We start from the raw sequence: 25916 nt of genomic DNA on the forward strand, positions 1-25916 counted from the left end.
TGAGAGTTGTTGATGGCTTATGGTAAATGCCAGTTCCTCCTTATTTTCAGATCTGTACACAGGTGCACTGTCACTCTTTGCCCAGCCATACCCTGTGGTGACTTTAGGAGAAACTGTAATTCAGGATCTACGTATGGTCTTTTTACTCTGTCCAAGCAACATGGTGAAGGTGACTTCATGAACTGTATCAAGCAGAGCTATAATAGATTCCACATCTCCCCAGTGACAGCAGCCCACAGTGGGATCTGCAGGTGTATGGCTCGTACAAGACTTTCCCCTATAAATGGAAAAGCTCCAGTAAACCACTGAAGCTCATAGTCACAGGTAAGGAATCTACGGCTCGGACACCCTCTCCATCCCTGTGAACTCCCTGGGCCCCTAAACGGACTCGCTCAGGCTATGGGAGAAGAAAAGGCAGCTCCCTGCAGTGGGATGTGTTACCCGCCTATGATCTTCCCAGCCCCTTTCTCAGACTGGGTCACCTCCATGTCAGTGTGTGACATAAAAGGGCAAGTGGAAGTCCAGATTCACTGCCTGTATCCAGTAAAAATGTCCTGAAGCCCTTAGGTGCCTGACCCGGGCCTGGGCAACCCTGGGGGCGCAGGGATGCCTTTGAGAAGATGGCAACACACAGGGGGATGCAGGCAGATTATTTTTCCACAAGTTTTTTTTTTTTTTTGGGGGGGGGGGCTGCATTGGGTCTTCGTTGCTGCACACGGGCTTCCTCTAGTTGAGGCGAGCGGGGGCTACCCTTCATTGCGGTGCGTGGGCTTCTCATTGCGGTGACTTCTCTTGTTGCAGAGCACGGGCTCTAGGCGCTCGGGCTTCAGTAGTTGTGGCACGCGGGCTCAGTAGTTGTGGCTGTAGAGCGCCGGCTCAGTAGTTGTGGCGCCTGGGCTTAGTTACTCTGCGGCATGTGGGATCTTCCCGGACCAGGGCTCGAACCCGTGTCCCCTGCATTGTCAGGCGGATTCTTAACCCACTGTGCCATCAGGGAAGCCCCCCTGTAGGACCTTTTGAGTCACAGTAAGGACTCCTGGGTGAGAGGAACAGTAATGGAGACTGAATGAATCAGGGAGAAAAAGAGACACAGAGGAAACGAGGACAGAATTGGAGAGGCCTCAAGCTCCTGACAGGTGTAGCAAGACAGGAAGCATGCTTTCTGGGCGTTAGGAAGATGTGCTCAGGTTAAATCGGGAGGGAGCGGGGGGCGGCGCCCGCCCACTCACCACCTTGCCGCTCTTCCTTCCCAGGTGTGGACAGAAAACCCTCCCTCTCGACTCACTGAGGCTCCTCCTCCAAGAAGACCCCCTCTAAGAAGCTCAGTCTGCGGTATCACTCAGAGACCTGGTGTGACACACTCGTTCTTTCCAGGAATGGAAGAGTAGAATTTGCCCAGAACCTAAGCTCCAAGTACAGAGCTGGGGCTTTTGAGGCCGACTTTCCTGTGAATGCCATCTTCCTGATGCACCCGGGGACCTACGGACGCTACCACGGTCTACACAAGAACTTCCCCGACCTCTGGTCAGAACCCGGTGATGTCCTGATGCTCCCAGAGAGAGGTGAGGGGTCCCCACGCTTCCCACCTGCTCCCGGGACTCCCAGACTATGGCAGCAGCTAGCTAGAGGCAGTTCTTTTGCTTTCAGTTAATGAAAATTAAATAAAACTTAAAATTCACTTCCTCAGTTGCAATAGGCACGTGATGTGCCCTGCAGCCACTGAGTGCCTAACGGCTCCCATATGGGACAGCACAGCCCTAGAGAATCAGTAGTAAAACTCAAATGATAAAGGACATTTCCATCATTGTATGAGGGTCTGTGGGGCAGACCATTTTCAAATGTCAGCTTGTTGACCTGTGACCAAAGAGTCCCTGATGGGGATTGCAGACCCAGTGCTACTGGGGTTGAAAACATGGGGCAGAGATGGAGGGGATCTTAGCCCTGAAAGAGCAACAGTGAGGGACTTCCCTGGCTGTCCAGTGGTTAGGACTCCAAGCTTCCACTGCAGGGGACACAGGTTCCATCCCTGGTCAGGAAACTAAGATCCCACAAGTTTCAGCCAAAAAAAAGGTATTAAACCAAAAAACAAAAAACTTCATAAAACCCAAAACTAACCGAAAGCTGGCTTTTAAAAAATTAATTCCATTAATTAAAGCTTCCACCTTTAGGGACTTCCCTGGTGGTCCAGTGGTTAAGACTTCGCCTTCCAATGCAGGGGGTGCAGGGTCGATCCCTGGTCCAGGAGCTAAGATTCCCACATGCCTGACAGGAATGTGGCCTTCGCTGGTGGTGCAGTGGTTAAGAATCCACCTGCCAATGCAGGGTACACGGGTTCAAGCCCCGGTCTGGGAAGATCCCACATGCCGTGGAGCAACTAAGCCCATGTGCCACAACTACTGAGCCTGCAACTACTGAGCCTGCGAACTACTGAGCTCACGTGCCACAACCACTGAACCCCGCGCGCCTAGAGCCCATGCCCCGCAACAAGAGAAGCCACCACAATGAGAAGCCCGCACACTGCAATGAAGAGTAGCCCCCGCTCACCACAACTAGAGAAAGCCCGCGCGCAGCAACGAAGACCCAACGCAGCCATAAATAAATAGATAAATAAGTTTATTTTAAAAAAGAAGCAACATTGTAACCGATTCAGTAAAGACTTTAAAAATGGTCCACATCAAAAAAAATCTTAAAAAAAAATTCCACCTTTAAAAAAAAAAAGAAATAAAAGCAACAGTGAGTAATATTGTTGGGGCATCCCCTGCTCCAGGTGAAGTTAGTCTGAGGTGAGGGAAATCAGGGGCAGCCCCAGCTGTTGATCATAATTCTCATAATCCTTTTAGACCTGCACCTCCATACAGTATTGATAAGCTACTTGAAGAGCCCTGTAGTAGTTTCCTAGTGCTGTCCTACAAATTACCACAAAGTTGGTTGCTTGAAAGAACAGGAAATTGACATTATGCTAAGTGAAATAAGCCAGCCACAGAAGGATAAACACTGTATAATTCCACTGCTATGAGTGGCCAAAATCACAGACAGAAAATAGAATGGTGGGTGCCAGGGCCTGAGGGGATGGGGACAAAGGAATGAGGAAATATTTAATGGATACAGGGTTTCAGTTTTGCAAGATGCAAAGAGTTCTGGAGATAGATGGTGGTGAGGGTCGCGCAACAGTGTGCCTGTCTTTAATACCACTGACCTGTACGTTAAAAAGGATTAAGATGGTAGATGTATGTTATGTGTATTTTATCCCAATAAAAAATTGGAAAAAAAAAAAAATTGGAATATTTTAAATAAAAATTTTTAATTGTAAAAATGTACAATAAAAAAAACTATTCTCTCACAGTTCTGGAGGCCAAGTCCAAAATCAAGGGTCATCAGGGTTGGTTCCTTCTGGAGGCTTTGAAGGAAAATCCACTCCATGCCTCTATCCCCGCTGCTGGTGGACGCAATTCTTGGCCTCCCTTGGCTTATAGCTCCATCGCTGCAATCTCTGCCCTCCATTTTCTCCTTTTCTGCCTCTAATTAGCACGCTCATCACTGGATTTAGGACTCACCCTAATCCAGGACTGGAGGACTCAAGATCCTTCCCTTAATTACATCTTCAAGACCCTTATCTGTAATACCAAATAAGGTCACATTCTGAGGCTCTGGACAGACACATCTTGGGAGGGGAGAGGGGCACTGTTCAACCCACTACAAGTCATTATCCCCTAAAATGTTGCTTCATTACTTGGAAGAAAAAAATCAGTCCTAAGGAATTCCTTGGCTGTCCAGTGGTTAGGACTCTGTGCTCTCACTGCTGAGGGCCCAGGTTCGATCCCTGGTCGGGGAACTAAGATCCCACAAGCCGTGCAGCGTGGCCCAAAAAAAAATCAGTCCTAGAAGCAACCATTGCCTTCAGCTAGGGCTTGTGATCTGGCGAGAGAAGAGCAGAATAGTTATACTCCTATCCACCCACTGACCAACTGCTCTTATGCAGTTAACAACCTGAACAACGCCATGCCATGATTCTGGTACTCGGGAGTTCTCAGTTCAAACAGGGCTACCTGGCTGAGAATGATCAAACCGAGTGGATGAGAAAACAATTGTGATACTAGGCAGAGTAATTGTGCCCCAGAGATGTCCACACCCTCCTCCCCAGAACCTGGGAATCCGGTACCACAGAGAGGAATTATGGTTGATTTAAGGTTGCAAGTAAGTAGACCACCCTGGAGTAACCCAGCAGGCTGAGTGCATCACAGGGGTTTCCGAATGTAGAAGAAATAGTGTCAGAGTGATGTGATATAGGAATGACTCAACTCGTCATTGATAGATGTGAAGATGGAGGAAGGGGCCATGAGCAGACGAGGTCAGGCCGCCTCTGGACGCTGGGAAAGGCAAGAAAACAGATTCTTTCCCAGAACCTCCAGAGGGCAGCCCTGCCAACACCTTGATTTAAGCCCAGTGAGACCCATTTGGACTTCTGACCTCCAGAATCATAAGACATCAGTGTTGTTCTAAGCCACTACGTTTGTGGTAATTTGTTACCGCAGCTGTAGAAAACTATGATGACTTTCAAATCTGGGGCTTCTGTTTAGACTGTTAGGTATAAGGCACAAGGATATATTGTACAACATGGGGAATAGAGCCAACATTTTATAATAACTGTAAATGGAGTATCATCTTTTAAAATTGCGAATCACTATATTGTACACCTGTAACATATAATATCGTACATCAACTATACTTCAATTTTTAAAAACAATTTTGGGAATTCCCTGGCCATCCAGTGGTTAGGACTCCACAATTTCACTGCCAAGAGCGTGGGTTCGATCCCTGGTTGGGGAACTAAGATCCTGCAAGCCGCGTGCCTCGGCCAAAAATAAATAAATCCGATTTTTTAAAAGTCTGGGGCTTCTGGGGACTTCCCTGGTGGTCCAGTGATTAAGACACCGTGCTTCCAATGCAGGGGGCGGGGTTCCATCCCTGGTCAGGGAACTAAGATCCCACATGCCCAGCAGTGAGGCCAAAAAAAAAAAAAGAGTCTGGGGTTTCTGATGTGAGACTGGGCAAGTTTCCACATCAGGAATTTCTCTGTCTCTGTCCCCAGATGCTGCCCCTGGGAACCACGATGCAGAGAACGTCGTCCGCTTCGCTCCGGCTGCAATGTCTCTGGTGATCCTGGGGGTCTTCCTGGTTGATGCCTGGTTCAGCAGAAAGGATTTCAAGAGGAAGTCAAGAGCTCGTGAGCCTCAGCCGACCGCGGAGGAGCCCTCATAACTGTGAACCACACCCCAAGATTCTCCGCTGCACAATGCTTCATTCGAGTGCACAGCTCTGGCCACTGCTCGTGTTCCCTTTGGGGAGACCCTGGAGCGGAAGACGTCACGACAACGGTGGAGGCTGGCAAGGAGGAGTCATCAGCCCTTGGTTCAATCCACAACTTCTCTCCCCACGTCAGCTTCCCCGTGCTTCTCCACGCTCTCTGGCACTTGTGATCCTAGGCTCTTCCGAAATATTCCATCCTCAGCTTCGGGGGTTCAAGACAAGTTTTCTCCTCTCTCTGACTCACCCCCCTCTGCTTTTTCTTCTTCTCAATTCCATTTCATCAGATCCACCAAATCTTCTCCGTCAACCTACACCTTCTCTTGCCACGCCGTCCAACCCCGGGAATATCCTCCTAGTGTGTCACCTCTAAGGAGATGACCTCACTCCTGAATTTCCAGCCCCAAAGGGCTCCTTGGAAGGACTCTCATTTTAAGCTCTCTCGGACACATGTTAATGATGGTTGGTCCTGGCCACATGGGGAAAATAGTGCCTACTCGTGAGGTACTGTGTTTATCTCCTGTCCCTCTCTCTACTATCTTGCTGCAGGTCTATGGTGTCCACGCCGGCTGGGGTCCAGGCACATAAGTCCCATCCACCCACATTTCACTATGCCCTCATTGAACACTTCTCCCATACAATGTGTTTTAAAATAACAGCAATAAAATAAAATAAAATAAAAATAACAGCAAAATAGTGTTGGTGCTTCCTAACAGCTGCAGAACGTTCCTTTTCTTGGATGCGCCATTATTTGCTTAAGATGACCCGCATTGCTGGCTTTTACGTTGTTTCCAGCCTTGCTGTATTAAAGAAATGCAATTGACATGCGTTTACAAATGTCATCAACACATCATGTTTCCCACATGCATGTATATTCATAGGCTACATTTTGAGGGAGGAATTGCTGAGTCTGCATCTGTAAATTGAACAGATACCAACAAGGAGATTCTGCCCTGAGGAAGTCCTTGATGGTGTGTGTAAGCGGGGGAGATAAATGGAAAAACTATCCCCAAGCCTGGTCACAGCTTTGGCTTCACTCCACGTTATGGGCTGGAGTGTGAAGGGCAAAACCCCCCAAAGATGCTATCTTTCACTGAAAATCTTAAGCTCCATGATGTATTTAGTTTAAGGCCACTCATTAAATTCTGAAGTTTTTCTCCTGCATATACCTTTTTTTTAAAACTGGATTCTTTTGCCTAGTGCAAGGATTTGCCCTCCTTAAATACAGAAAAGGCATTCCATAAGTATATTTCCAGGTGGCAATTCCACGTAGCATAATGTTTTCAAGGTTTATCTATGTTATGGCATGCGTCAGTGCTTCATTCCTTTTTTTTATTTTTTATTTTTTTTGCGCTACGCGGGCCTCTCACTGTTGTGGCCTCTCCCGTTGAAGAGCACAGGCTCCAGACGCGCAGGCTCAGTGGCCATGGCTCACGGGCCCAGCTGCTCCGCAGCATGTGGGATCTTCCCGGACCGGGGCACGAACCCGTGTCCCCTGCATCGGCAGGCGGACTCTCAACCACTGTGCCACCAGGGAAGCCCTCATTCCTTTTTTACGACTGAATAATATTCCATTGTATGGACAGACCACCATTCATCTGGTGATGGGCACTTGGGTTGCTTCCACTTTTTGGCTGTTGTGAATAATGTTTTTCCGAACTCGGGTGGAAAACAATCTGGCAGTTCCTCAAGTTGTTACCACATGACAGCAATTCTGCTCTTAGTTGTATATCAACTGAATTTTTGGATTCTCATTTTTGGAGGTGGGGGGGTGGCTTCTTTTGGTGGAAGTGTTTGATAATTCCTATTTGTGCCCATGCATTTCTATGTAGAGAGCTGGTGGCTTTGGGGTGATTTGCACATTTCTTGTTCAATGTATTCCTAAATATATATTTAACACTTGTGATTGCTACCATAAAGTTTTTAGTACAAGGGTGCCCTCTGCTGTCAGGGTAGTGAAGTACAGCTTTTTACTAGATGACTAGCAAATAGGGGGAGTTTTAAGTCCTTGATTTTTTTTTTTCCTTTTTTTCTTACAAAATCCTAATTTTTCTTTCTCTCTCCTTTTTCCCTTCACCATGCGGTATACAAAAGGTACCTCTCCCCTTTAATTTCAATTCTCTTTTCTCAAAGGAGGGTCACGTTTCCAAGACCGTAGTAGTCAGTGCCCTGATGTGTCTGAACGCTTTTTTACTATTTTCACACCTTTCTCTTTCTGGTGGTGGTTTTCACACAACTACTATGTATAAAATAAATAAGGTAAAATTATATATTGTACAACACAGGGAATGTAGCCAATATTTTATAATAACTATAAATGGAGTATAACCTTTAAAAATTATGAATCACAGGACTTCCGTGGTGGCGCAATGGTTAAGAATCCACCCGCCAATGCAGGGGACACAGGTTAGGAGCCCTGGTCCGGGAAAATCCCACATGCCACGGAGCAACTAAGCCCATGCGCCACGACTCCTGTACTCTAGAGCCAGTGAGTCACAACTACTGAGCCCACATGCCACAACTACTGAAGCCCACACGCCTAGAGCCCGAGCTCCGCAACAAGAGAAGCCACCGCAATGAGAAGCCCAGGCACCACAAGGAAGAGTAGTCCCTGCTTGCCGCAACTAGAGAAAGCACGCACGCAGCGACAAAGACCCAATGCAGCCAAAAAATACATAATTTTTTTAAAAAAATTGTGAATCACTATGTTGTACGCCTGAAACTCATATAATATTGTAAATCAGCTATACTTTAATTTTAAGTCCAAAGGACTTTTACCTGAACCGTCTGAGACTAAGTTGCAGACCTGATGCCCCACCATCTAAATCCTGATGGGTTTTCCTGCAAAGACGTTCTCGTACGTAACCACAGTGCAATCAACGAAATCAGGACATTAATATAAGGCTGCACCGTCTTTAGAGGTTATGTGGGAGACACGTTCTCATGCAGTTGCCACAGTCTCCAGCTACCCAGAAAGCCTGAAATATTAAATAAAACCTTCATTATAGATGAGTGACCCTCTGCCCATGGATTCTCCACAGCTGGTCTCATATTTCATCCCCAGTCTAACTCCCCCGAAATGCACTCCCAGGTATGGTCCCCAGGTTCATCTCAGCCAGACCCTGCAATGCACCAGCGTGTGAGCTGGGATTCGCCACAGGTGATGAGGCGGACCTCGAGATGATGAACATCATCTTGTGAGGCACCTGCTTGAGGAAGGACCACGACCGTCCCTCAAGGGGTGCTGGTCTCCAGCAACGGGGGTGTTCTCAGGGAAACTGAGCAGCTCAAGATCTTCAGGTTCGTCCACACCAATGACCCAATCCCAGGTCTCAGGTGGGTTCCAAGAATGCTTACTTCATTTCCTTGGAAGCTCTGCCACTGTGATAAGAAGACCCCTCGCCGGATTTTCAGCAGCGCCTGCCCTGCAGCTTCAGGAGGACCTCTGGATTTCGTGACATGTCTTCCATAGGAGATAGGCTGCCCTGAGTCAGTCACCTGTACTGTTTCCATTACGACCTGTTTCCCAGCACCTTGCCTGTCAGCTGCACTCCACCCCAATGAAGCCCAGGTGAGAATAAGCGAGGCCCCCGTGTGCTGGAGACTAGCTCCACCTGACCCCACCCTCGGCTCGCTCACAGACCCACAAACATACCCAGATCCGCCTCCATCCGTGGTTCTCGACCGAAGGCGAGTTTCCCTCCTCGGGGACGTGTGGCAATGTCTGCAGACAGTTCTGGGGGTCTCACCCGGCCGGTGGGGGCTACTGGCATCTGGTGGGTAGAGACCAGGACTGCTGCTCGACATCTTACAGCGCACAGGACAGACCCCTGCCCCACAGCAAAGAATTATCCGGCCCCAAGTGTTAGCAGCGCTGGTGTTGGGAAACCCTGCTTGAAGTCCGTTACCTTCTGCCTTTCCCTGGGGGGCTTTTGTGGGTTCTAAGATGAGCGCATGACCTCAGCCCAATTTGACAAATAAAAGAGAAATGCTTCTCTCCCCGTCACTGGGCAAAAAACAAGAAAACAAGTGGCCCAGACTGGCTCTGACAGTCATCTCGTGACCCACCCCCCAAAGAGACTGCACTAGTTTCTTCCTCCGGCTGCTGTAACAAACACCATCACCTTGGTGACTCAGAACACATAAATGTATTCTCTCACACTTCCAGAGGCCGGAAGTCCAAAGTCAAGGTGGCGGGGCTGGGCGGGGTGGGGAACACACCCTCCAGCAGCTCTGGGGGAGATTCTGTTCCTTGCCCTTTGCAGCTGCTGGGGGGTCCAGCCATTCCTCGATTTGAGGCTCCATCATCCGTCTCTGCCCTCAATCCTCTCATTGCTTCTTCCTCTGCTCTGTCTTCTAAGGACACTTGTTGGATTTAGGGTCCACCCAGATAATCTAGGACAATCTCACCTCGAGATCCCCAATTACATCGGCAAAGCAACTTTTTCCAAATTGGCTCCCGTTCACAGGTATTTGGAGTTAGGACTTGGACGTATCTTTTAGGGGGAGGCACCCCACCATTCAACCTGTTACAAACACCCAGCCTTGGAATGACGTTGCACTGGTAACTGTCAGACCGTCATCTTGCAGTAGGAATCTTGATGATGTCACTGAACTCAAAGCCTGCCACACCCCTGGGCTTCTACTTCTGTGAAATAGTGTTCCTTCCTGCTTTTGCCTGGGGTGAAAGTCAGCTCGGCTTACATCCTCTGAGTATGTCCTGTCATCAGCAGCCCAAGGCATCCTGACAGAATTCCCAAGCCCCAGAGTGAGGTGTGAGGATTTGACCCTGACTTGGTTTCCCTTTGTGAAGAACCCACCCCCTGAAGCATTGTCCTTTCACGTTGCATTCCCGGGTCTGTTTATTACTTTGCACCATCTCCTCTCTGGGCTTCTGTGGCTCTGGGTTTTGTTTTGCATTGTTTTGTTTGAGATTGGTTTCTATCATCTTTCATCAGTCTGAAGGTCGTAGCTAGGTTTGTGAATCACCTCAAAGCCTTCAGAGAAGTAGACGGCGATTAGGTTGATGTGTGAGTTAACATTTGTGATCCCTGGGGTTTCCGTTTCAGAAAGGAAGCAGACATTGGTTGTGAAGGTTTGTGGTTAGCATTAGCCCTGAGGTGTGTTGCTCACACCTACATAATAGACAAATCTCCCTGTGATTAGCTGTTCTCCTGGGCATTTAGGCCTCTAACGCTCCCCCCAAAAAGAAAGTGGGTTCTAGAATCAGACTTTGAATTCCAGCTCCTCTTCTTGCTAACACACTCCCAAGTGTTTTTCTTCTTTTTTAGCGGGTAGGGAGTTTGTGATTTTAAAAATCTGTTCTTCCCAGTCGATTTGCTTGCAAGCCACACTAGTGAAGCTGACTCTTTTTTTTTTTTTTTAAATTTCTTTTGGCCTCGCCATGTGGCATGTGGGATCTTAGTTCCCTGACCAGGGATCGAACCCATGCCCCCCGCAGTGGAAGCGCAGAGTCCTAACCCCTGGACTGCCAGGGAAGTCCCTGAAGCTTATTCCTCTTTATTTGAGCAGAAGGGAACGCATGGGAAGTACACTGGGGGTGCTAAGGAAGCAGATTTTGAAAGGGACAGAGCGGTAGGCAGAAAAGAGGGTCCTCCCAAACGTGTCCACATCCTAGTCCCCAGAACCCTGTTACTTTACAAGGCAAAGGGGGGATTAAGGTGGATGATGGGATTAAAGTTGCTAATCAGCTGACTTTAAAGGAGGAAGATGATCCTGGATTATCCGGATGGGCCAAGTGATATCACAAGAGTCCTTAAGAACAGGAGATGGAGGCAGAAGCGGGAGAAACAGAGAGACGGCAGCGTGAGAAGGACCTGGCCTGCCATTGTCTGCTCTGCAGATGAAGGGGCCACAGGCCAAGAAGTGCAGGCGCCTCCAGAAGCTGGAAAAACTAAGGAAACAGGTTCTCCCTGGGAGCCTCCAGAAGGAACCATACCTGTTCACTCTTTTTTTTTTTTACTTTTATTTGAGTATAGTTGATTTACAATGTTGTGTTGGTTTCAGGCGTAGAGCAAAGTGATTCAGTTATACATACACACGTATTCATTCTTTGTCAGATTTTCTCATACAGGTTATCACAGAATACTGAGTAGAGTCCCCTGTGCCACACCGCAGGTCCTGGTTGGTTAGCTATCTTATATAGTAGTGTGTGTATGTCAATCCCAACCTCCTGATTTATCCCTCCCCATCACACACACGTTTCCCCTCTGGGAACCGTAAGTCTGTTTTCTGATATCTGTAAGTCTGTTTCTGTTCTGTAAATAAGTTCGTTTGTATCATTTTTTAATTAGATTCCACATACGATGATATCATATGGTATCTGTCTTTCTCTCAGAACTGTTCGCTCCTTGCGTTCAGCCCAGAGAGGCCCACTTCGGGTCCCTCCAAGGGCCGCCCACAGCATGGCAGCTGGCGAGTGGGGATGGGAGGGAAGGTCGTGATCCCAGGCATCCTGTTTCCGCAGTGGTTCCTCCGCACCATGCTGTCCCCGGCGTGACGCGGCGATAATAAGGCCAGGTCTGAGTCGGTCTGTTCCTGGAGGGCATCCCCAGCGCCTTGCCAGGGTCTGGCACACAGAAGGTCCTCAGTAAACGTCCAACGGCAAGGAATATGCAGCGGCCATTCTCCAAGCCCAGCGATAACTCACGGCCATCCAACGAGGTAGTCAGGTTATTCCGCACAGTTTACAGCTGGAGAAACCAAGGCTCAGAGAGGAGACTGGAGGTGTGCAAGGTCCAACGGGGGACCATGAACTCAAGCATCAGCCAGACAACTTGCCCATGGCCATCCAGTCCCCCACACGGCCCACACCAGAGGGAGCTGATGCCGCACCCCAAAATTCCTGGTTTGGATTCCCAAGGGAGGCATCTGATGGCCCAGCTCACCTGTTGGCAGCAGGGCACACTGTACCAGCCAGCCCCTGGGTCAAGTGCTCACCTGCTGTCCAATCCACTGTGGCCAGAAAAGGGGCAATACTGCCACCTAGAGGACGCTGCAGGCATGGCAGCCAGCATTCTTTGGCCAAGACTGCTACCTAGAGGGTGCAGTGGCCGTGGCAGCCAGCATTCCTTGGCCAATACTGCCACCTAGAGGGTGCTTCGGGCATGGCCGCCAGCTTTGGTTGGTTGCTGTTCCACCTTGGTGACTGCCTCCCTGGTGGCTTTCATACCTGCTCCAAGAAGTTATTTGGGGAGGCGCTGTCCCCTCTCAGAGGATCCATAGGACATCTCCAAGCCCACAAGGCGGGCACTTTCAGCCCAAAGCCTCCCGGCTACCTCCTCATCCTCAGCTTCCGGGGCCGGAGCCTTCTCTTTAAGTCCCTCAAAGTACTTTCCAGAAACGCCCTCCAACTCCTCCGCCACAGCCAGGTAGGTGCTGGGCTGGGCCGCCAGCTGGGGGCTCTTGACCAGCAGCCAGAAGATGGGCCCTGCATCGGCCCACAGAGAGTTCAGTCCACACATTCAGAGAGGAAGATACAGAAAGCCCAGCACCACTCCAGGTGGCTCAGGGCCCACGAAGGCCATAAGTTTCCCTGGAGTCCCACAGAGCTCTCCTCCAGGCCTTTACCCCTCTGTTTCCCAACACCAGGAGCTCCCTTCACTGGCACTGCCCAGACAAATAATTCCAGATGCAGGGACCAGCTTGAAAGCTGCCTCCTCCAGGAAGCCCCCTGGCTTTTCCCAGGCAAACAGAAGGTCCCCCTCCTCTATGTCAGCCCCAAGTCCTCATCCCACCTGATCTTTCTTTAAAGTAGCTTCTGTGTATTGAATGTCTCCAGTGCCAGCTTCAGCTTAAGGTCGCTGATACCTAGCCCCCACCAACTAAATGTTTTTCAGGATTATAAACACTAGTTATAAAGCTCTAATTATTTATTCGGCCAGGAATTGTGCTGGCTCTTTTAGGGAGGTCTCATCTAATCCTCCCCACTGAGGCAGGTACTATTATGACCCTCATTTTGCAGATAAGGAAAGGGAGTTTCGGAGAGAAGTCACTTTGCTGGGTGGCCCAGCTAGTTTGGGATGAAACTGGAGTTAGCCCAAGCATGGCCGGACTCCAGGAAGTCAGCTCCATGACCTCCACCTCTGAAACAGTCTCATCAAACAGGCTCTGGCCTGTTTCCCGGGGCTATTCTGAGGCTGGCAGGCTGGGCAGACATATGAAAGTGACTCAGTACCAGGGAAGATACAGGGCAGGGGGCAGAGCAAAGCCCCCGAGATAGTCTGAGTGTGATGTTAATTTTATGTGTGAACTTGACAGGGCTAAGGGATGTCCAGAGAGCAGGTAACACATTATTTCTGGGGTGTCTGTGAGGGTGTGAAGAGATTAGCATTTGAATCAACAGACTATGTAAAATCCACCCTCACCAATGTGGGTGGGCACCATGCAGTTTGTTGGGGGTGAAAACAGAACAAAAAGGTGGAGAAAGGACGAATTCTCTCTCTCTCCTTGAGCAGGGACATCCATTTCCTCCTGGCCTCAGACACTGGCCCTCCTGGCCTTCAACTTGGACTGGGACTTAGGCCATCGGTTCCCCTGGTCCTCAGGCCTTTGGGTTTGGACTGCAACTACACCGTCAGCCTTCCTGGGCCTCTGGCATACAGATCAGATCCTGGGACTTCTCAGGCCCCACAGATGCATGAGCCAATCCCCCCTAATAAATCTCTCTAAATATCTATGTACATCCTATTGGTTCTGTTTCTCAGGAAGACCCTAATACACTGAGGGAGGGTCCTGAGCCCCAAGCTAGGAGGACAGGGGTTCAGTTAAGGGACCCCAAACTGGGAGGGGACTTACCGAGCGTGAAGCTGGAGAAGGTGGAGCTGTGCATGCCCGTGTGTCTGCCCAGCTCTGTCCTGGCCACGCCAGGGTGCAAGGCATTGACAGTCACACCCGTGCCTGGGGAGAGAAGGAAAAAGTGAGGCAGGCAGACCTCAGGTTCACCCCAACCATCCTAGGGGGCTCCCCCTGAATCCATGTCGCCCTCTTGCTCTGAAACCTCCACATCCCCAGTTTCACTTGCAAGGCAGCTCTGTCTCATGGTTGTCCAGGGCAGAGCCTCTGAACCTGAGTGTGTAAAAATCACTTGGAGGGCTTGAGAAGCCCAGACCGCCGGGCTCCACCCCACAGAGTCTGAAGCAGTGGGCCAGGGTGGGGTCTGAGATGCTGCAATTATGACAAACACCCAGGTGAGCTGACACTGCTGGTCTACTGCCTCTTTGAGAAGCAAAGGCAAAGGGCAGACTTTTCAACTGCAGCACTATGGACACTGAGGTCAGATGATTCTTTATCCTGTGCCTTGTAGGAAGCTGAGCAGCATCGCTGGCCTCTGCCGACCAGATGCCAGGAACATCACCCAATCTGCCCCTGCTCCGCAAACTGACAGCGAAAAACGTCTCCAGGTATTGCCAAAGCTTCACTGGTCTAGAGCACCAAAGGCTCAGGTGCCTGTCCAGGATGAGCAGAGAAGGATGCTGTGATTGGTTAGTGATGTCTGCTTCAGGCACCAGCGGGGAGCGTGGTGGTGAGCGTGTCATATGTTTGCCTACTCGGTCCTGGAGTCAATGCTTGACCTCCCGTCCACCCAGAGTCACAGCAGGACTGTTTCAGGCTCGGAGCTAAAGGAAAGGGGAGACCAGCGAGGCTCGCCACACACACACCTTGCAGCCGCCGGCTCAGCTCCTTGGTGAAGAGGACAACGGCCAGCTTGCTCTGGCAGTAGGCTGCCTTAGTGTCATACTTCCTCTTCTCCCAGTTCAAGTCCTCGAAGTCTATGTGCCCAGCAACGTGGGCCAAGGACGACAGGTTGATGATGCGCGAAGGAGCAGAGGCTTTCAGCTTGTCCAGCAGCAAGTTCGTCAAAAGGAAGTGACCTGGATGATGGAAAACGAAAAGATAACTTTCACTGAGTTCTTGTCCCGTGCATAGGACCATACTGAGAACATCACCTTATTTCATCCTCCCATAACCCATTTTTCTCAACAGGGTCCAACTTTGCGCCCCCCACCAGCAGGCATTTGGCACCACCTAGAGACAATTTTGATCATCACAATTGTGGACAGTAGAGCGAGTGCTACTGCCACCTAGTGGGTGGAGGCCAGGGATGCTGCTAAAAATCCTACAATGTGGGAGTTCCCTGGTGGCCTAATGGTTAGGATTCTGGGTTTTCACTGCTGCAGCCAGGGTTCAATCTCTGGTCAGTGAATTGAGATCCCACAAGCCATGTGGCATGTCAAAAAAAAAAAAAAACCTACAATGTACAAGACATTCCCGATAATAAATTGTCACAAAGCCCTGTGATAACCCTCTATGAGGTCAGCTAGAGAAGAGATGCCTTCTGTCTCCCAAAATCCTTTCTCCATTTCTTCTTCAGTGATAGAATTTTGGGTTATGCATGAGACTGCCAAGTGAAAGACTACACTTCCCAGACTCCCTTGCAGCTCCATCAGGTCACATGACTGAGTCCCAGCCCAAAGGGGGTGAAGGGTAGTCACATGTGTTATGGGTGAACTGTGTCACCCTCCCCAACCCCCCTAAAAAAATATGCCCTACCCTCCAGTACCTCAGCATGTGACCTTATTTGGAGAGAGGGTCTTTAGAGAGGTGATCAAGGTAAAATGAGGCCATTAGGGTGGGCCTTAATCCTATATGATTGGTGTCCACCCAACGTCCATCACCCTTACTAACAGACTGCAGATGCATTCAGGGTGACAAAAGATAAACTGACACAATGAGAGAAGGACAGACAGAGACTGGGGGACAGACAGACAAAGAGACGAATGGCCAAGAGGCTGATGGAAGGTCCGAAGGACTGAGGGTCCAGCGATGAACAGGCGATTCCCTGAGCTGCCAGGTGACCCTGCTCATGGCCGCCTGGCCACATGCAGAGAGGAAGACCCCACCCGGAGCTGTGTCTGGCCCACGGGGGCTCCTGCTCATGTCCCAGGCCAACGCCACACAGCCTGCAGCCTCACCCAGGTAGTTAACGCCAAGCTGCATCTCAAAGCCATCCTCGGTGGTCCAGTGGGGGCACCGCATCACAGCTGCATTATTGATCAGGATGTGCACTCGCTCCTCCTCTGGAAGGCAGGGGTGAGGACAAATGTGTGACTCAGTTTCCCCTTCTGTAACAGGGGTGATAATACAACCTGCTGGGTAGAACAGCTTCGTTATTATCTATTCGACAAGTATTTTCTGCAACCTAAGTGTCCATCGACAGAGGAATGAATAAAGAAGATGTGGTACCTATATACAATGGAATATTACTCAGCCATAAAAAAGAATGAAATAATGCCATTTGCAGCTACGTGGATGGACCTAGAGGATTATCATACAAAGTGAAGTCAGTCAGAAAGAAAAAGACAAACACCATATGATATCACATGTGGAATCTAAAAAAATGATACGAATGACCTTATTTACAAAGCAGAAATAGACTCACAGGCATAGAAAACAAACTTATGGTTACCAAAGGAGAAGCGGGGGAGGGATAAATTAGGAGCTGGGGATTAAAATATACACATCACTATATATAAAATAGATAACCAACAAGGACCTACCTATTGTATAGCACAGGTAACTATATTCAATATCTTGTACTAACCTATAATGGAAAAGAATCTAAAAAAGAATTTGTGTGTGTGTGTGTGAGCGTATGTGTATATAACTGAATCACTTTGCTGTACACCTGAAACTACAAAAACACTGTAAACCAACTATATTTCAATAAAAATTTAAAAAATACACACCCAGGAATACCCTGGCAGTCCAGGGGTTAGGACTCCACGCTTCTGCTGCAGGGGGCACAGGTTCCATCCCTGGTCAGGGAACTAAGATCCCACATGCCACGCAGTGGCCAAAAAAAGACCAAAAAACCCCCAAAAAACACAAGCTAGCCACAAGCATAGAAGGGAAAAGTTCTGCCTGTAATGATCTCCAAGATAGAACCGGGGAGAAAAAACAAGGGGCAGCACCAGGTATGTAACAGGCTCCGCTTTGTACAAAAAAGCCAAGGGGAAGTGTTTCCCCGTTTGCTTTATAAATGCATAAATGGTCCCCAGAAGGACACACAAGAGGTAGAGCACTGAACACATCTGAGGACGGCATGCTGGGAGCTAATGGCAGGCGTGGCGGGAAGATGTTTTGCTGTATCCCCATTTGCACTTTCTGAACGTTTAACCCTGCAAATGTTATTCCTGTTCGAAAAAAAATAAATTCTTAAGTGGTTCTGAGACCATGTGGTGGGGAGCAAAAGGAGTGAGTCAGGCATCAACGTGACGGAAGTGCAGAGAAATGCCAGCCTGATCCCTGGATTTGCAAAAAGAAACACCCAGGAAAGAATGTGGGAGCTCCAGACGCTCTGCACTAACTCTTAGTTACCTATTGTCACAGCCACGTCCCCCAGCGGCCCGGGCGCTCCTCGGAAGCAGAGCCTGAATCTGACTTACATCTGTGTCACCTGCGTCACCCAAGAGTCAGAGAGCCTCCGGAAATGTTGGCTGAATCAGTGTTTGTGCCCTTCTCCACCTAACTCTTCCTCCCTCCTTGGCCTCTGCTTCTTGTAGGATCCAAGCACACGTAGGACTTAGTTTTCCTAGACAGCAGTCAGTTAACTTCTTCTGTAAAGGACCAGGTAGTATATACTTCTGGCTTTGGAGGCAATATGGTCTGTCTCTACTAAACCCTGCCCTCCCAGGACTAAAGCAGCCACAGATAACACATAAACCAGTGGGCATGGCTGCATGCCAATAAAACTTTATGGAAACTAAAATCTGAATTCTGGGAACTCCCTGGCGGTCCAGTGGTTAGGGCTCTGCGCTTTCACTGCCAAGGGCGCCAGTTCCATCCCTGGTCCAGGAACTGAGATCCCACAAGCTGGGGCTTCCCTGGTGGCGCAGTGGTTAAGAATCCGCCTACCAGTGCAGGGGATGCGGGTTCGAGCCCTGGTCCGGGAAGATCCCACATGCCGCAGCGCAACTAAGTCTGTGTGCTACAGCTACTGAGCCTGTACTCTAGAGCCTACGCTCTAAAGCCCACGAGCCACAACTACTGAGCCCACACACCACAACTACTGAAGCCCGTGTGCCTAGAGCCCGTGCTCCACAAGAGAAGCCACCGCAATGAGAAGCCCGAGCACTGCAACAAAGAGAAGCCCCCGCTTGCCACAACTAGAGAAAGCCTGCGCGCAGCAACAAAGACCCAACACAGCCAAAAATAATAATAATAATTAATTAATTAAAAAAAAAAAAGAAATCCCAGGACTTCCCTGGTGGTGCAGTGGTTAGGCATCCGCCTGCCAATGCAGGGGACACAGGTTCGATTCCTGGTCCGGGAAGATCCCACATACTGTGGAGCAACTAAGCCCGTGCGCCACAACTACTGAGCCTGCACCCTAGAGCCCACAAGCCACAACTACTGAGCCCACATGCCACAACTACTGAGCCCGCATGCCACAACTACTGAGCCCGCACGCCTCAAGCCCATGTTCCACAACAAGAGAAGCCACCACGATGAGAAGCCAGTGCACCACAATGAAGATTAGCCCCCGCTTGCCACGACTAGAGAAAGCCTACGTGCAGCAACAAAGACCCAATGCAGCAAAAAATAAATAAATAAATTTATTTAAAAAAAAAAAAAATCCCACAATGTGGCACAGCCAAAATAAAATAAAATCTGAATTCCATACAATGGTCACACGTCATGAAATGTTATTCTTTTCATTTTCTTTCCCCCATGTAAAAATGAAAAATATGTAAATGTGAAAATGTCAGAAGAGAAAAAAATGTAAAATCTTTACCCAAAGGCTGAACGAAAACAGGTGGCAACCAATACCTGGCTCTAGGACCTGCCTGGTATAATTCCCTCCTCACAGCCTGGCCGCCCAAGTCCTCGCCCCGCAAGGCCAGTGTCATCCCTCTTACCTTCACTGATCTTCGCTGCAAACTCTCGGATGGACTTAAGGGAGGCCAAGTCCAGGTGCCGGGCGTTGACGCGGTGATTAAGGGTCTCCCCTCGAATCTCCTTGGCTGCTGCCTCACACTTCTCCAAGTCTCGACAGGCCAGAATGATGGTACCTCCTGGAAGAGCCAGACCAAAAAAAACAACTTTTTAATGAAATTTTTAAAAAAACTTCCACTCCTGAAGCAACCTAAACGTCCATCAGCAGAGGAATGGATAAAGAAGATGTGGGACATATATACAATGGAATACTACTCGGCCATAAAAAAGAACAAAATAATGCCACCTGCAGCAACATGGATGGACCTAGAGATTGTCATACTGAGGGAAGTAAGTCAGACGGAGAAAGACAAATATCAGGTGATATCACTTATATGTGGAATCTAAAAAAAGGGTACAAATGAAGTAAGGTACAAAACAGAAGTCACGTATGTAGAAAACAAACTTATGGTTACCAGGGGATGGGGGGATAAATTGGGAGACTGGGATTGACATATACACACTATTATACATAAAATAGGTAACTAATAAGAACCTGCTGTATAGCACAGGGCGCTCTACTCAATACTCTGTAATGACCTATATGGGAAAAGAATCTAAAAAAAAAAAAAAGAGTGGATATATGTATACGTATAACTGATTCACTTTGCTGTACACCTAAACAACATTGTAAATCAACTATACTCCAATAAAAAATTTTTAGAAATTAAAAAAAAAAGATCCACTCCTAAGTATAGATACCCAAGATAAATGAAAACATCAGTCCACACAAAAATGTGAACTCACATGTGCACAGCAGCACTGTGCAGAACAGCCAGAGGTGGAAACAACCCAAATGCCCATCAAGGGATACATGAATATTGGTGGGAGGGATAAATTGGGAGCTTGGGACTGACATGTGCACACTACTATACATAAAATAAACAACCAACAAGGACCTACTGTACAGCACAGGGAACTCTGCTCAACATTCTGTAACAACCTAAATGAGAACAGAACTTGAAAAAGAACAGATACATGTATATGTATAACTGAATCACTTTGCTGTACACCTGAAACTAACACAACATCGTAAATCAACTATAGTCCAATATAAAATTTAAAAAAAAATTTTTTAAGGGATGAATGAATAAGTGACATGTGGTTTGTCCATCAGTGGAATGTTAGCCATGAAAAGGAAGGAAATTCCAACCCATCTACACCATGGATGGACCTCACAAATGTGATGTCAGTGAAAGCCAGACACAAAAGGACACAGAGTGCATGATTCATTTATCTGAAATGTCCAGAAGAGGCAAATCCACAGAAGGAAGATTAGTGGTTTCCTAGCTTTGGCGGGGAAGGGAAATTAGGGGATGATGGCTTAGAGAAGCCAGGTTTCGTTTTGGGGTGATGAAAAATGTTCTAAAATGGAGACCAGTGACAGGTGTACAATTCTGTGAATATACTAAAAATCATGGAAGTGTACACTTTAAATGTGTGAATTAAATCTTAATACAGCCTTTAAAAAGAAAACTTTTGGGGGACTTTCCTGGCAGTCCGGAGGGTTAAGGCTCCGTGCTCCCACTGTAGGGGGCACAGGTTCCATCCCTGGTCGGGGAACTAAGTTCCCGCATGCCGGGGCGGCACAGCCAAAATTTAAAAAACAAAAAAGGAAAAAATTTGATTTTTTTAAACTTTTATTTTCAAATTAGAAAAGTGAGAAGAAACAGGGTTTGAGAGGAGGACGGGCAGCAAGGATGCCGAACCGCGTGGGTCCACAGGGCTCATCCTCCACAGCTGGGCCAGCTGCCTCCTACACATCTGGCCCCCCCATCGCACAGTCCAGAATGGACTCATCAAGTCCTGGATCTGTCTGTCCTCCCAGTGGCAGCCTGGCTCTCAAGGGACCACAGTGGGTGTGTTGGCCCAATTTCCCTTCTCACTTTTTTCTTTAAATAAATTAGCTGTCTTATTTTTTGTTTTCATTTTTTTCATTTCTTTTTTTTTAATTTGTCTATTTATTTATGTTTGGCTGCGTTGGGTCTTTGTTGCTGCGCATGAGCTTTTTCTAACTGAGGCAAGCAGGGGCTACTCTTTGTTGCGGTGCGCGGGCTTCTCATTGTGGTGGCCTCTCTTGTTGCGGAGCACGGGCACTAGGCGCGTGGGCTTCAGCAGTTGTGGTGCGCAGGCTCAGTAGTTGTGGCGCACGGGCTTAGTGGCTCCGCGGCACATGGGATCTTCCCGGACCAGGACTCGAACCCACGTCCCCCGCGTTGGCAGGCGGATTCTTAACCACTGCGTCGCCAGGGAAGTCCCTCCATTCTCTCTTTTTCCTAAAAGGAGCGCCTGTCCCTCCCTTGGGGAAACCCCATGTGGTGTGGGGGGCAGGGGGGCTGCCCTCATGGCCCCCCACCACTCTCACCTCAGGGGTGAACAGGCAGCTCAGGCCTGGTCAGTCCATCAGGGACCCATTCACTGGTCACCTCGACTCGACCAGCCCAAGGAGAGTTTCCAGTCTCCCCAGCCCTGCCCTGGCCTCCCCGTCCCAGTCAAGGTAGCTTTGGTCTTCCAGCTGTTCAAACAAAACCTTAACTCCTCCCTTTCTTGTACCTGAACCCACAGGAAACCCCACTGATTCCAAGTTCAAAAGACATCTGCACGTGCTGAGAAGGGCACTTCCCCATAAGCCCAGTCTGACCATGAGAGAAACGTCAAACAGACCCAAATCGAAGCATGTTCTTTCTACAAAATGCCTGACCAGTAAGCTTGGGAGAGCCTGACCCCCAACCTCTGACCTAGGCCCCGACCCAGCCATTAGGACTGAGTCCAACTACAGTAGCAAAGAGCACAGCCGATGCAAAGAGAAAAACCCAAACCAATAACTGCTGAGCGCCCACGGCCTCCTCTGAGACCCTGAACCTGCCCTTCCCTCTTCCAGAGACACAAGGCTTTCGGGCTTAAGCCGGCGTGAGTTTGTTTCTGCCACTTGCAACCAAAAGAATCAGATGCCTTAACATCCCCCGGGAAATCAAACCATCCACCGCCAGATCTCGCGCCCGAGCCCCAGGCAGAGAAGCAGGTGCCCACTGGGACTTCACCTCTTCTGGCCAGCTCCAAGGCCGTCTGTTTCCCGATGCCCGTGTTGGCGCCGGTCACAATGACGGTCTTCCCGGGAATGGTGGTCTTGCTGGGACAAGCCCCGCCGGCGACAAAGTCCCTGGAGATAAAAAACGGCAGGTCAGTTCGGTCTGTCTGTCCTCTCTCACCACAGGTGTCCCTGACTGTTGTGATCTCAGGGAAATGACCTCTCTGAGCTTGTGTTCCCCCAACGGAAAGATGGAAGCGACATCGCATAACTCCATGGGACCGGTGTCGTGGTACAGGTAAAGGACTCAGCATGGTCTGGTGCGGGGAGCGTGCACAGCGAGACAATCGTCATTTTAGAAAGACCCCCTGTGGCTGCTCTAACAGACCACCACAAGCTCACTGGGTTAAAACCATGCAACGGGGCTTCCCTGGTGGCGCAGTGGTTGAGAGTCCGCCTGCCGATGCAGGGGACACGGGTTCGTGCCCCGGTCCGGGAAGATCCCACATGCCGCGGAGCGGCTGGGCCCGTGAGCCATGGCCGCTGAGCCTGAGCATCCGGGAGCCTGTGCTCCGCAACGGGAGAGGCCACAGCAGTGAGAGGCCCGCGTACCGCAAAAAAAACATGCAATGGTATTTCCTACAGTCTGCAGGTCAGAGTCCGAAATGGGTCTCAGTGGGCTAAAATCGAGGTGTCGGCAGAGCTGTGTGCCTTCTGGAGGCTCCAGGGAGAACTGAGAATCGTCCCCATACCTTTTCCAGTTTCTAGATGATGCTGGGCCACCTGGATAACCCAGATCACCTCCCATCTCAAGGCCCTTAACACAGTGACATCTGAAAAGTCCCTTTTGACGAGTTCTGGGAATTAGGACATGCACATCGTTGGGGGCCCTTATTCTGCTACTATGCCCACATTCCAGAGGCTAAATACTGGAAACAACCAAATGTCACCAACAGGGAACTGGCCAAATAAACAATATTATCTCCACACAAAAGAAGGGCAACGTACAACACGGTAGCCACCAGCTACCAGAGGCTATTATTTTTCTTTTTTTTTAATTAATTTATTTATTTTTTTATATTTATTTTTGGCTGCATTGGGTCTTCGTTGCTGCGCAAGGGCTTTCTCTAGTTGCGGTGCGCGGGCTGCTCATTGCAGTGGCTTCTCTTGTTGCAGAGCATGGGCTCTAGGCACCCGGGCTTCAGTAGTTGTGGCACACAGGCTCAGTAGTTGTGGCTTGTGGGCTCTGGAGCACAGGCTCAGTAGTTGTGGTGCACTGGCTTAGTTGCTCCGCGGCATGTGGGATCTTCCCGGACCAGGGCTCGAACCCGTGTCTCCTGCATTGGCAGGCAGATTCTTAACCACTGCGCCACCAGGAAAGTCCCCTGAGGCTAATTTTTTAATTTAATCAAAAATAAAGAGTCTAAACTAACACAACATAGTAAAGCAACCATATTCCAATAAAATTGTTTTTAAAAATAAAAAGTAAAAAAAAACAATAGTCATACTTTCCCCCCTAGGGCATTCAGTTTTCTTTTATTCTTCCCATGCTGGCCCTTTTTTATTTTTAAGCTTTTTCAGAACTGAAAGGCATCAGCATGAATAAAAATAACAGCAGCCGAGGGACTTCTCCAATGGCGCAGTGGTTAAGAATTCGCCTGCCAGTGCAGGGGACGTGGGTTCAAGCCCTCGTCGGGGAAGACCCCACATGCCGCGGAGCAACTAAGCCCGTGCGCCACAGCTACTGAGCCTGTGTTCTAGAGCCCGCGAGCCACAACCACTGAGCCCGCGTGCCACAACTACTGAAGTCTGCACGCCTAGAGCCCGTGCTCCACAACAAGAGAAATCACCGCAATGAGAAGCCCGCGCACCGCAACGAAGAGTAGCCCCCGCTCGCCGCAACTAGAGAAAGTGCACGCGCAGCAACGAAGACCCAAGCAGCCAAAAATAAATAAATAAATAAAAAGTAGTCGCACGGTGTGGCTCATAATGGACAGGGCAAATGTAAAACATTTCGATGATCACAGGAAGTTCCACTGACCGGTGCTCCTATAGAATATTTGGTAGCTGTTTTTTGGTTTGGGGGGATTTTTATATTGAAGTATATAGTTGATATACAATATTATGTAAGGTGCAGGTGTACAATATAGCGATTTACAATTTATAAAGGTTATATTCCATTTATAACCTATTCCATTTATAACATAAAATATTTGCTATGTTCCACGGGTTGTGCAATATATCCTTGTAGCTTATTTTATACCTAATAGTTTTTACTTCTTAGTCCCGTTTTGTCTTGTTTTTATTAAACGAATCAGCCTAGGAAAGAGAAGAAAGAACTACAGTACGTCTATATACCACGCAATACGATCTTTTCACTTACTGACTTGGACAATTCTAATTTGTTTCTCTAATTTCGGACAACGGGAGCTTAGGTGGTACACACTTTCCTTGCATCTGGGCCACGACTTGACATATGGGAAGTGCTCAATAAGTGTCCGCTGAATGAATGAATTAATCCATTAAAAGTCCAGAAGCAACTAAACCAAAATGTTTACCAGGGCCCGGATCCGCCCGTTTCTCTGGGTGACCTTGGGCCGTGACCTGCCCTCTCGGGGACCAGGCTTTCCCCCGCATTCTCTGGGAGCACTGCTGGACGGGTGAGCTGGAGGACTCCTGAGTGGGCCAAGGGTTGGCAATCTCCACTCGGCTTTCCCTCCCTCGTCCTTGCCCACCGGCCAACCGTTACCGCGCCTGCGGGACCCGCACGTACTTACTTGAGCAGCACGGCGCCACCCACCGCTGTACCCAGCGCGGACAGCGGCAGAATGTAGCGATTCATTACGGGCCGGAGCCGGTGGGAGTGAGGGGAGGGGTCCCACTGCAGCCGCCCGCAGACCCGCGCCCGGGGTCAGTCCTAGGAGCGCGCTGCCTGGGATGCACGTGGGGAAGTGCAGACCAGGCTGGAACCCTCGGCTTCCGGAAACGGGCGGGGCGGAACTTCCGGGGGAGGGACCTATAGGGAGGGGCCGTGAGCGCAGCTGCAGCTGGGCATGGTAGTTTCCGGAGCCGGGGGCGAGGCCGTGGTCTCGGGGGCGGGGCCTACACGCAGTTCCGATAATGTCACACTCGTACAGCTGCTGGAGGGACCCCACGATCCCAATCCAGAAGCTGCTGCTTCCGGACTTTGGTCCTCTGTGTGTTTCAAATGTACAAGCATGTTTCCTCTTCTAAAAATATGTTCCTTACAAAGTACTATGTATAAAATAAGCTACAAGGATATACTGTACAGCACAGGGACTATAGCCAATATTTTATAAAAACTGTAAACGGAATATAATCTATAAAAATTTTGAATCACTATGTGGTACACCTGAAACTAATATAATATTGTAAATCAACTATACTGCAATAGAAATAAATAAGGAACATAAATATATGTGTTCCTCGTAGACTTTCTGGGACAATTTGATAATTTCAATGCTCAGAATCCAAGACCTACTAGCCTGGGAGGTTCCCAAACTCCTGGGTCCTGAGGCAGGAGGACATGGGGGCATGCACTCGGTCT

At 49.1% G+C, this 25916-nt stretch overlaps 1 protein-coding gene across 2 annotated transcripts; it reads right to left on the reverse strand.

Annotated features, from left to right (window-relative positions):
* Nucleotides 1-2409: 2409 nt before the first annotated feature.
* Nucleotides 2410-25323, reverse strand: RDH13 (retinol dehydrogenase 13). 2 transcript variants are annotated; one of them, XM_079907144.1, is made up of 8 exons: nt 25126-25323; nt 22362-22480; nt 19245-19400; nt 16299-16403; nt 14985-15197; nt 14122-14223; nt 8960-9077; nt 2410-5183 (listed from the first exon to the last, which is right to left on the reverse strand). In XM_079907144.1, exons 1-8 carry the CDS (start codon nt 25188-25190, stop codon nt 4970-4972), a joined length of 1092 nt encoding a protein of 363 aa, XP_079763270.1. In that variant the 5' UTR covers nt 25191-25323; the 3' UTR covers nt 2410-4969. The 2 variants fall into 2 exon arrangements, with proteins under 2 accessions (XP_079763270.1, XP_079763271.1); XM_079907145.1 differs by lacking the exons at nt 2410-5183; nt 8960-9077 and adding an exon at nt 9449-12754.
* Nucleotides 25324-25916: the final 593 nt, after the last annotated feature.

The sequence above is a fragment of the Stenella coeruleoalba genome (assembly GCF_951394435.1).
Source record: "Stenella coeruleoalba genome assembly, chromosome: 20".
NCBI lineage: Eukaryota > Metazoa > Chordata > Mammalia > Artiodactyla > Delphinidae > Stenella > Stenella coeruleoalba.

Excerpts from the sequence above, each read along its gene's own strand:
- RDH13 (XM_079907144.1), bottom strand. The coding sequence starts at position 25,190 with ATGAATCGCTACATTCTGCCGCTGTCCGCGCTGGGTACAGCGGTGGGT. Across the intron at positions 15,198-16,298 it reads GCTTGGCGTTAACTACCTGG|GTCACTTCCTTTTGACGAAC; the intron begins GTGAGGCTGCAG and ends TCCATCATCCAG. Across the intron at positions 9,078-14,121 it reads CTTCTCCAGCTTCACGCTCG|ATGCCAGTAGCCCCCACCGG; the intron begins GTAAGTCCCCTC and ends TCTACCCACCAG.